Below are 12,143 nucleotides of genomic sequence, written 5' to 3'. Positions count from 1 at the left end.
CTAGCCCCTTAAGGTTGGGGCTCGGCCCCCAAAGATGCGGAGCCGTTTTGGGCGCCAGTCGGCGGACATCGCGTCGTTTCCGGAGAATTTCGCCCCTAGTTCGGCGGGATGGAGAATTCTGCCCATTATCTCCCTTCTATAACTCTTCTGACTCTGTCCAATCATATTATGATTGTCTAACTGCCCTGATACTACGTCCCTAATATTTGGACATTCCGAATTCTCCCTATGTGTACCCAAACAGGCGCCGGAATGAGGCGACTCGGGGCTTTCCACAGTAACTTCATTATTATTATAATAGATTCTCGCATTTTTCCAATCCACTGGAATCAGTGTAAAATTAAAGAACTTCTGCAAGTTCAAAGTCAATGCATCCACTGTCTCATTTAAAACACTAGGATGTCAGTCATCAGGGGCAAAATTCTCCGTAATCGGCGCGATGTCTGCAGACCGGCGCCAAAAACGGCGCAAATCAGTCCGGCATCGCGCCGCCCCAAAGGTGCAGCATCCTCCGCCACTTGAGCGGCCGAGCCCTAACCTTGAGGGGCCAGGCCCGCGCCGGACTGATTTCCGCCCTGCGAGCTGGCGGGAAAGGCCTTTGGTGCCCCGCCAGCTGGCGCGGAAATGACATTGCCGGGCGGCGCATGCGCTGGAGCGTCAGCGGCCGCTCACGACATCCCCACGCATGCGCAGTGGAGGGAGTCTCTTCCGTCTCCGCCATGGAAGGAAAAGGGTGCCCCCACTGCACAGGCCCACCCGTGGATCGGTGGGCCCCGATCGTGGGCCAGGCCACCGTGGGGGCACCCCCCGGGGCCTTTTCGCCCCGCGCCCCCCCCCCCCCCCCCCCAAGACCCCGGAGCCAGCCCACGCTGCCTTGTCCCGCCGGTAAGGTAGGTGGTTCAATCCACGCCGGCGGAACAGGCATTCTAGCAGCGGGACTTCGGCCCATCTGGGCCGGAGAATCACCGGCGGGGGGGGTCCGCCAACCGGCGCGGCGTATTTCCCGCCCCCACCGAATCTCTGGTGTACCCGTAACCTGACCTAACCATCAGGGGCAATTTAGCACGGCCAATCCACCTAACTTGCACATCTTTAAGGGGACTGTGGGAGGAAACCGGAGCATCCGGAGGAAACCCACAGAGACACGGGGAGAATGTACTAACTCTACACAGTCACCCGAGGTCAGAATCGTACCCAGGTCCCTGACACTGTGAAATAGCAGTGCTAACCACTGTGCCACCCTGCCGCACTGTGTCAGAGTCCCAACCCCTCCAGGACAAACTCAAATTTTCAATTGGCTCAGGCAGGAGTGGGGAGGGGCGTGCGGCTGCGGGGAGGGATGTGCGGCAGCAAGGATGTGGTAGTGGTGTGGAATGTACTCATCTCCATTTAACACCCTTGTAAGCTCCTCAATGAGCTTTTTGAAGGGCCTGTCTGAAACAAAATGAGACTTTGTAAATTCATCCTGGCAACTACTATGCACAGCTGTCAGGTCTGCCGCACTATTTAAATAATTTGCTGGTCCAACGAGTGTCAGCATGAGCACTGCTCCTACCTGTCTCCTCCATGACCACCTGCAACCACGTTCCACCTTAAGGGGTTGTCTGCTCAATCCCAACATGGCTGCTGCCAGCCATTGCCCCCACTGGCATCAGACAGGCAGCTCCCACCTCCTGGCCAATAAGGTAATTTGTCTTTGAAGATTCTGTTGTAATCAAAGCACAACTGAGGGCCACAGGGCTGAGACCTAGAATTTATTCAGGTGTTGCATTCCTTACCACGCATTGAAAATCCAGCTGCAAATATCCATTTAATGGGCTACATTTTCACAAGCTGGAGCAACTCGAGAGGCCTTTACTGATGGTGGACAGGACCAAGATACAGAATCCTCACCCCCATTTCTGACCGATACAATTTTCACCAGTAAAGGCGGTGGGGTGTGAATCACAGAAGTACACAACAAATCTGTGGAGCCATTTGAAAATAATGCTTAGTTTAAACAGATCCCATCTTCACTGCAGTGTGGAAGTCATACATTTATGGAGGAGACATAAACACTCTTGAAAGGTGGATAGGTATTTTAGGTGTCATGATCTGAAGGCCTTTAAAAATTTAATAAAAAATTAGGCTGCAGCTGTCAGAGTAAAAAAAACCATGGGCGTCATTCTCCGACCCCCCGCCGGGTCGGAGAATGGCCGTTGGCCGCCGTGAATCCCGCCCCCGCCCCCGCCGAAGTCTCCGCTCCCGGAGATTGGGCGGGGGCGGGAATCCAGCCGCGCCGGTTGGCGGGACCCCCCGCTGGATTCTCCGGCCCGGATGGGCCGAAGTCCCGCCCAGGAATTGCCTGTCCCGCCGACGTAAATCAAACCTGGTATTTACCGGCGGGACCAGGCAGCGTGGGCGGGCTCCGGGGTCCTGGGGGGGGGCGCGGGGCGATCTGACCCCGGGGGGTGCCCCCACGGTGGCCTGGCCCGCGATCGGGGCCCACCGATCCGCGGGTGGGCCTGTGCCGTGGGGGCACTCTTTCCCTTCCGCCTCCGCTACGGCCTCCACCATGGCGGAGGCGGAAGAGACTCTCCCCACTGCGCATGCGCGGGAAACTTTCAGCGGCCGCTGACGCTCCCGCGCATGCGCGGGGAAACTGACAGCGGCCGCTGACGCTCCCGCGCATGCGCCGCATTTCCGCGCCAGCTGGCGGGGCAACAAACGCCATTTCCGCCAGCTGGCGGGGCGGAAATCCCTCCGGCGTCGGCCTAGCCCCTCAATGTTGGGGCTAGGCCGCCAAAGATGCGGAGACTTCCGCACCTTTTTGCCGGCGCGATGCCCGTCTGATTTGCGCCGGCTTTGGCGCCAGTCGGCGGGCATCCCGCCGTTGGGGGAGAATTTCGCCCCATATGCTTCTGTGGAGTGCATTGTTTGACAGACTATTTGGAGTAGCTTCGGAAAAAACACTACAAACTGTTCTTGCAGTTCCAACAAACATTATTGTTCACACTTCCCAAGGGTTGTTGTTATAGCTGAGCCAATTATGAAAACTGACCGAGTTTCAAAAGGTCTAAAACCACTTATCTCAGCAGAGCAACCAAGTTCACAGATTGCCTGTGTTAAGAGACAATTTAAGGATGGGCTGTCTATAACGTGATTACTGAATAAAACATTTTTATATGTAACAGATTATCAATTGTGGGGTATAAAATCAGTGGCTCAGTTTCATGAATGAGTTTTTTTCTGTATCAAGTATGTATGAATGAGAAATCTTTTGAATTGTGAGAAATTTTATTATTTTTCATCCCCACACGGCCCCTGAGGTCTGCACATATTGGATACTGAGTGAGCTGCTCTCAAGGTGACATGGGGTGGATTTGTGTGAAGGTTATAGGGCTTCACAGCTTTTTAAGACTCTGGGCCAAAGTCTCAGAGAACCAAGGCGGAAGTTTTAACCAGAATGTCTCCACATTTGTCCACTGCCATTGCCGCCTCGTAACGGTCTCTGGAGGTGGCAGGAACCAAAGGTTGCCATACCTGTTGAATTGTAAATAGATTTTAATCAGGGCAACTCCCAAATAAAGATCCCCCCCTTCCTTCCTTCTCACCTTTTAACAAAAGTTAGTGGAAAAAGTGGCCTGCCCACTCTCCTCTGCCTGCCATATTATGGCAGCATAGACAGATTTAGGTCTAAGGCCGGGCGGGTTAGCAGATGCCTTACCCACACACCACATTTTCAGGATAGATTGGGGGTCCGTGGAAAAACTTTGAGCTAGCTACCCATCCTATTTACCTGTGTCCCCACCTGAAACATACCTAGCGGGGTATGTACCTGTGCCCCCACCTGAAACATATCTAGCGGGGAGCTGTAAAATTCAGCCCTTGGAATCCTGACTCCAAGGTTGGTGGATCACCTATACTGTGATAAATTAAAATGATTTGTTTCTAATGTTTTCGGAAATGAAAATTGTCAATTAGTAATGTGTGAGGTCATTAACAAGAGCTCAGGAGTATAACCCCAAAAAACTTTATCAAGGGCAATTAGATATGGCCTGACCAGCGAGACCCACAGCCCAGCAAAGCATTAAAAAACTGGAATTGCAACTTTCCAAAAATTGGAAGAGGTATTTTGCTTTTAAATCATCATCCTGTCATTGTTTTCACAGTGTAGAAGGACACCATTCGACAGATCGAGTCTGCACCAGCCCTTGGAAAGAGCACCCCACTTATGCCCAAGCCTCCACCCTATCCCCGTAACCCAGTATCCCCACCTAACCTTTTGGACACGAAGGGGCAATTTATCATGACCAATCCACCTAACCTGCACATCTTTGGACTGTGGGAGGAAACCGGAGCACCCGGAGGAAACCCATGCAGATACAGAGAGAAAGTGCAAACTTCACACAGACAATCAAACTTTTTGACTAATTCTTTTCAAATTTCATTACCTGTATTAGAATACAGGGGTAATCAAAAACTAGTAGGCAAACGAATCAATCTTTCACAATGTTTAAGGCCTCATAACATACAAAATCATAGAATCCCTACAGTGCAGAAGGAGGCCATTTGGCTCACCGAGTTTGCACCAACCCTGGAAAGAGCACCCCACCTAGGCCAACTCCTCCACCCTATCCCTGTAAATCCACCTAACCTTTGGACACTAAGGGGCAATTTAGAGTGTCCAATCCACCTAATCTGCACATCTTTAGCCAGTGGGAGGAAACCAAAGCACCCAGAGGAAATCCACGCAGACAGGGGGAGAACGTGCAAACTCCACACAGTCACCCGAAGCTGGACTTGAACCCGAGTCCCTGGAGCTGTGAGGCAGCAGTGCTAATCACTGTGCCACCGTGCCACGCAAATACTTATGTAAAATCGCACAATTTTGAAGAAAGGTATTAAGGGCATTTAATGCTGCCTTTATACTAAGGACGTATAGGGCATGATCTAATGGAAACGTTTTTAAGTGTCATTTGTATGGGTTCTGCTGAGAGTTTCACTCTGGCTCTATCGGTGAGTTCCCCACTGCTATCTATGAAATAGCTACACTTGGTCACTTTTTTGGGCCATGGGAGTTTCTCCCTGGTCAAGCGCACACAGAATTATTTTCATCATTCGGAAGCTGAACTCGCTAGCCAGACCGGTTCCTCAGAGATTGGGCCACCATTTTGAAAGGTGGGCTTGGTGGTCCTCCACACCCGTCACTCATACGCAATGTCACCACCCCCCCCCCCCCCCCCCCCCACACACACACACACACACACACACACACTTGGGCATTACCACACACCCCGCTATGAGGTCGCTGAGGGCCTTCACCTTTCAGGCTTTCCCATGCCACCTTTCGAAACCTCCTCGCTTCCAGGGCCCCTACCCTTCATCCCCCCTCCAACATTCCAGAGGCCCCTTCATACCCACCCTGCATCCCTCCACCATTCATACCCCCTTTCCCTCCTTTCATGAGCATGGCCCCCTCTTGGTCAGTGCTCCTGCGGTTTTGCAGTGCCAACAGAGCACTTAGCAGTGCCAGGGTGGCAGTGCAAAGGTGCTAGCCTGGCGGTGTCAAGGTGCCGATGTTCAAGGGGAGGACTGGGGGGACACCCTCCCCTCTCCCTGACTACCCAGGGACCTTCTATGTCCCTGGAAACATCCCTCAGGTGCCATTCCACCTGGTCCACATTTGTGTGTACCAGTATTGAACAGCGCCTGGCTGGGGTCTCCCTGGGGAGTCTGGTAGATGCTGGGAGCCCGATAGACCCCGGTCAGCACATCTAAGCGGGTTTTAAACCTACTTAGGCGTATGAAGCTTGTCCATTGTGGTGGGATCTTTTTTTAATTAGTCATGGGACATGGGCGTCGCTGGCTGTGCCAGCATTTATTGCCCTGTTGATGCCTTTGCTTGTCAAGGCATGCGGTGGCTCACATCTGCCACATTATTTGGGATGGGCAGAGGCCACATCTCCTTGGAGGCCATTCACTGCCAGTGGCTCTAAAGGTGTTTAGCAAAGCACACAATTGCATCCAATTGTTCCTAGGTTAACCCAGCCAGTCTGCCAGAGAAGGGGGATTTGCAGCAATCTCCGGCTTCCCACAGGTACGGTATCACTGACAACACAAATGTGACTTTAAGAATTCCCTAGCAGCAGCCGCAATTGTTCCAGAAAAAGCTTTTACTTCCTCAACATACATCTGGACTATAACCACCAGAAGCAATCCATTCCGCAAACATTCACTTCCTCCACCGCCAACGCAAACTTACCAAGGTTCCTTAAACAGCAGCTTCCAATCTCCATCTAGGAGGACAAGGGCGGCAGACCAATGGGAATACCACCACCTTCAAGCTCCCCACCAAGCCACTCACCATCTTGACTTGGAAATACATTGTCATTCCCTCACTGTCACTGGATCAAAATTTTTGGATTCCTTCCCTATCAGCACTGTGGGTGTACCGACACCACATGGACAACAGCGATTTAATAATGGTGGCAGCTCACCACCACCTTCTCAAGGGCAATTGAGGTCAAGCAATAAATGCTGGCCTAGCCAGCGATACCCAGATGCCGTGAAAATAATTTTTTTAAATCCCAAAATGTACTGTATTTGTGACATTTGTACCAAATTGACAAGAGCATATAGCCATAAATATCCATCTAATTCAACCCATATTAATGAGCATACAAAACTAACATTTTCACAAGAAAGGACGAATAAGATAGTTGGTAACAGATGCCAAATTTAACCAAATCTAACTGGCAAGATCAAGATGAGCTTGTGGAAGATGCATATTTAAATCTTTCCTTTCTCTACATTGCAGAGTAAGTGCAAGCAGGATGTAAACTGTTCAACTCATTCCTGATTCGTTCCCTCCAGGCAGGTTGGGTTAAGAGAGCACCAAGGAGTTTATTCAGTGGTGAATGTGAATGAAAAAGTCATTCAAAGTTAAGTCCGTGGTAAAAAAATTAAAGCACAGCTTCCTGTACCTCAAATATTCATTTCAAGCACTAAAAGTCTGCAGAGATGGGTGGGTAGTTTTTCCACATGTAATATTTTACTTTTTTTCTATCTTGCCTAACATAAAAAGTGGCCACATTACTTCTGGCATGACTTTACTACAACTGAACCCAAAAATAAGAAACTGCTCTAGCTGCATGGAATTATCCAGTTTCCTTGGCATTCCCCAATCTGTATTTAAAAATCACACGAGGGCAAATGTGTCTCATCTTGTGGGAGCTCTTTCTGTCACAGCTGAGCCATTCCTTGGCAACATCGGAGCTTGTAAAACAATTGCAAACAAAAGTTCAAAATTAATAGCCATGAAATCCCAGGCATTCATGAAGCATCCAATTATTATTGTTTCTTTATGGATATATCACCCTTGTTCCTGACAAGTGACAAATACAATTTCAGGATTTGAAAGGTTAATTCTGCTTGGGGCTAAAGCTCTGAGTGGACTTAGACCATAAGAGGAACTAAGTACTTTATTCACACTAAAACATTGGGAAGCTATAAAAGAAGAATACCCATTCATGCTTTTTAAATTGGAATATCATTGTAAGAAGTGACTATGAAGCAAGGTTTGAATTCAAGGTCAATTAGTGGGGTTAATAATCAAGCAGAGGAAATAGTTCAAAGGTTCACGTTTGCAGAATCAAGCAATACATTGAACAATGGCAGAAGTTTTATCGCAAGAAAAACGTGTTTATTCAAACCCTTTTCAAAGCATCACAGAAATTGTGAGATTTTGTTCAAGCTGTGGATGAATACACTACGTGGCTAAACAGTCAATGAACCAAGTGAGTCATTGTCTTGTTCACAGGATGTCCAGAGTGCAATATTCCAACTTTTGCTTTTATACAGACATATTGTCATATGAAAAGTACTGTCAAAGTTGCTTCGCAAATATCAGCAATAATGGTAAAGCAATTATGGGAGGATGCAGATCCAATGAAGTCAAGCCGCAAATTTCAAATAGTTACTTGGCATATTCAATCGATGTTGCAAGTCACACTTTCAACTGGGTTTAATTTACTCCAACAGATTAAAGTTAATATGATCAAGTCTTTGCATCCTTGTAATTTTCTGCATGTTTTCTCTTCTTTTTCAAAAGGCAGTGATCCAAGCTGGCAGACATTTCCATTGCCACTGAAATCCTCTGGTATCTTGTCTGAGCAGCTATTCTTCAGGGTTAAGCTTTTCTGTAAATTGAATTACTGCTGATGCTGAGCCACATCTGATTTCAACACAAGTTAAGCGATAATCACTGGATAAAAATCTGGGTGGTACAAGTCTGGTTGATTTTTCTCTACTGGATCTGAAGATAATGAAGTCAATTTTTGTATCCAAACTGCAAATCTTGTTGAGATTAACTAATTTACATTGACACAGAATATGGAACCAGCCTGCTCAGTACCACAGCATGTATATATGACCACTAGTGGAGACCCTGATTTTTAAATACCTTACTGAATATGTCCATTAGCATACGTGCACATATCAATAGTGGCACATGTGGAAGTACCATGTGCAAAATACAAAGTTTTGCCACATTGATGTGTCTCCTTTTGCATATATTTGCTTATGCATTATATTTAACAGCAAATAAGGAAAATGATACAAGTGCAATATTTATATGGAGGAAAACATTTATTTGTTATAACTGGTAGACATCAAAATACTGTCTCCATGAATATATTAATAAGAGAAGATGACAGAATTAAAGTGCTACATGTGACTGAACTTTCTGAGATCCTTTGGTTACACACCCAGGAAGGTGAACAAGCACACGCAGAAGGCTCTGTTATATGGATTGGAAACCTGTGTGGTTGGGAAAAGTTGATCTTGGAGATATATGTATATATATATATAAAAATAAATGTTTTTACTTTAAGAAATAGAAACCTATTTCATTTAAAGTAAATACTGATTTAACCTGTAAAACCTATTATATATACATATTATAGGTCTACTTATCTTTATTACAACCTGAGCCAATAACTGTAAATAAATACAAGATAACGTAACAAAATGTGAGAGTTCTTGTGCAATGTCTGCAGCACTATATTACTTTAATATTGGAACACAATAAGTACTGTTGTGAAAGAGTGACTGTAAAACAATATAATTTATAATTATATGATAGCTTAGTATAGTCTGTGCATTTCTGTTCTCCGATGTGCAAAGTACTGACTGCTAGTTTTCAGAGCATCTAGCACTCAAACTAACACAAGGTAATACTCTGCATTGGACCCAACTCAGCGAAAAAAATTGTATGTTAACCCCGGAATCTTGATGGAAAGCTATCAGCAAATTCTGTACATCTGTGACAGATAATATCTTAGATTTGCCTGGAGAAGGGTTAATCCTTTGGCATCAATTTGTTGAACAAACTGACTAGAATCTTACCTGTGAGTGTCATCAATGTATAATATTATGCTGTGTACTAATTCAGCATATTGGGATTTTAGCAGGCTGCACAAGGTAATAGCAGCTGTGTCCCCTGCTCCAGCAAGCCCTGGGCTACTGACTTTCCCAAGTTCTATTGTATGCTCCAGTGAAGGCCCTGTGGAGGATCAAGGTGGAGTCCTGAAGGACCTATGGAGCAACACAAGAAAGATCTCTCCAACGACTTTCAGTTCAGTGACCCTGGGTAGTACAATATCGATGACTGATATTGGTTTTCCCTTGCCTGTGGTCTCAATATCCTTCTGTGCTTATAGCCTCATGGACAGATGCAGCACATCTGGATGAAGATGACTCATCTGTGGAGACATTAAAGATTTAGATTCATTAATGATTTGAACTCAACTTGCAATGGAGATGCAGAAAAAATTCTGCAGATGCCAGAGAGGCATATATTAATATGGACAGATAATGTTAGTCATGTGAATTAATTACTTTACAAACACAATTTAGCAAGCTGATTAAAGTGGATATTATGTACTATGCTTTCAAACTATGTACTGCTCAGGGAGATTATTTTTAAAAGAAACACTGTATTTCGAACTTACCAGACTTTTCAGACTGATGACACACTAATTCCCTCATGGAGTAAATAGTTGTTTTTGACGATCATGTATTCAAGCCAACAAAGTTTTTTTTTGATTCACTGCTTTGATGGCTTCGTAGTTGTCCTGTGGACCTTTTGCTTTAATTGTGCTCCACCTTCTTTTTGTCATTCATTTGAGATCATTAGTGATACAAAACAAGCGTGTATCATTTGTGGACCTTTTGACACTTTATTGACTGCAGGAAATATAATGGCCCATTTCTGTTTTTATCCTTGCTTGGTCACAGACGTTGGTTAAATTCCAAAGAGATTAGCCATTGGTTTTACAGACTATTTCACCAAAATGAACAACTTAGCCTCTGCATAACTTTAGTCTCAAGGGCTGTTTTTCAAAAGAGAGCTTGCAATACACAGCCTGACCCACCAGGAGCCATGTTTGACACATTGCAAGTCTTTCCCTATAGTTTTTTATCCATTCATTCAATGGGTAGATAATCATGAGGGATGAATCTTCAACGTCCACACATTCAGTCCCAGCTGGAAAGACTTCATGCCTTAAGTGTGAATTTGGAACTTTAGCACAATAGTTTCCAATACACATCTGCTAGCATGCAATTACAATTCGTGCTCAAGTGAATGGGTTTTGAATGGGTTACAACTGGGCGCCATAGGTCAAGTGCCTCATTATTGCTTGTTGAAATGAAAGTAGTAATAATTTATCACTATTAGGAAGTTAAACTCCTGTGTATCAAAATTGTCAAAAGTGGCTTTTATTAGATCCAGACAGTAAAGCATGCACCGATGCTGCTAGATTGCTGAGTAATTTCCAGCATTTTCTGTTTCTTACTTCAGGAAGGCAGACCATGAGCGAGATTCTCCGACCCCCCGCCGGGTCGGAGAATCGCCGGGGGCTGGCGTGAATCCCGCCCGCGCCAGTTGCCGAATTCTCCACCACCGGATATTCGGCGGGGGCGGGAATCGCGCCGCGCCGGTTGGCGGGCCCCCCCCTGCCTGTCCTGCCGGCGTAGATTAAACCACCTACCTTACCGGCAGGACAAGGCGGCGCGGGCGGGCATCCGGGGTCCTGGACGATCTGGCCCCGGGGGGTGCCCCCACGGTGGCCTGGTCCGCGATCGGGGCCCACCGATCCGCAGGCGGGCCTGTGCCGTGGGGGCACTCTTTCCCTTCCGCCTTCGCCACGGTCTGCACCATGGCGGAGGCAGAAGAGACTCTCTCCACTGCGCATGCGCAGGAATGCCGTCAGCAGCCGCTAACGCTCCCGCGCATGCGCCGCCTGGAAATGTCATTTCCGCGCCAGCTGGCGGGGCACCAAAGGCCTTTTCCGCCAGCTGGCGGGGCGGAAATTCATCCGGCGCAGGCCTAGCCCCTTAAGGTTGAGGCTCGGCCCCCAAAGATGCGGAGCATTCCGCACCTTTGGGGCGGCACGATGCCCGACTGATTTGCGCCGTTTTGGGCGCCAGTCAGCAGACATCGCGCCGTTTCCGGAGAATTTCGCCCCATGTTGCCATAAAATTACCAAAACATCACAGGAAGAAGAATTTTGTCTTCCAAAACAAAAAGCAATAGACTTCTTCGTTCATCAATAAATATAAAATGTTATGTTTTACAAAATAATTTGTTGTATTCTAGCTTTTGAATTTTCATCCATTTAACATAATAGAGAGCTATTGTTGATGGTCGAGTCTTTTAGGTCTCTCTTGCTATCGTGAACTCCAACAGTATATGTTATTAGAATGACAATGCAAGATCAGCAATGATATATGTCAAGGACGTTCAGATAAGAAAGGGAAACTTTGGACAAGGTTCCCATTCTTGATCACCTGGAAGCACGGATGTATGATTTCCAATGGAAATATGGCCATGCTTGTTCATGGCAACCATCAGGATTGTAAAGCACCGATTCATGAATGCGGATTTTATAGGATCATAATTGCTCATCAAATCATACATTAGATTGATTTGCCACCTTCAATGGAAAAATGAAAAGTGGAAAGCATCAAGTGCTGGGAAAATAACTTAAGGGAATTAGACAAGAAAGGTCAAAGCGAGGGGCAGCACGGCGGCACAGTGGTTAGCACTTCTGCCTCACGGCACCGAGGTCCCAGGTTCGATCCCGGCTCTGGGTCATTGT

At 46.9% G+C, this 12,143-nt stretch overlaps 1 protein-coding gene across 7 annotated transcripts in view; it reads right to left on the bottom strand.

The window, feature by feature from the left end:
• Positions 1-12,143, bottom strand: part of pcdh7b (protocadherin 7b) — a 612,544-nt gene that overhangs the window by 555,897 nt on the left and 44,504 nt on the right. The window contains exons 2-3 of one of the 7 annotated variants that reach the window (XR_011940206.1): positions 9,388-9,743; positions 7,673-8,296 (exon numbers count right to left, since the gene is read on the bottom strand). The exons of 5 other annotated variants lie outside the window; for them this stretch is intronic. Coding sequence is in view for 1 of the 2 variants with exons in the window: in XM_072496542.1 (XP_072352643.1) it covers positions 9,696-9,743 (48 nt within the window). In the remaining variant the exon portion in view is untranslated. Of the gene's footprint in view, positions 1-7,672; positions 9,744-12,143 lie in introns of those variants that run through there. One more of the 7 variants, XM_072496542.1, reaches the window with a different exon arrangement.

This window comes from Scyliorhinus torazame, chromosome 3, assembly GCF_047496885.1.
Source record: "Scyliorhinus torazame isolate Kashiwa2021f chromosome 3, sScyTor2.1, whole genome shotgun sequence".
NCBI classification, from domain to species: domain Eukaryota; kingdom Metazoa; phylum Chordata; class Chondrichthyes; order Carcharhiniformes; family Scyliorhinidae; genus Scyliorhinus; species Scyliorhinus torazame.
Note: the sequence above shows the minus strand (reverse complement) of the source record. Positions and strands in the feature narration are given on the sequence as shown.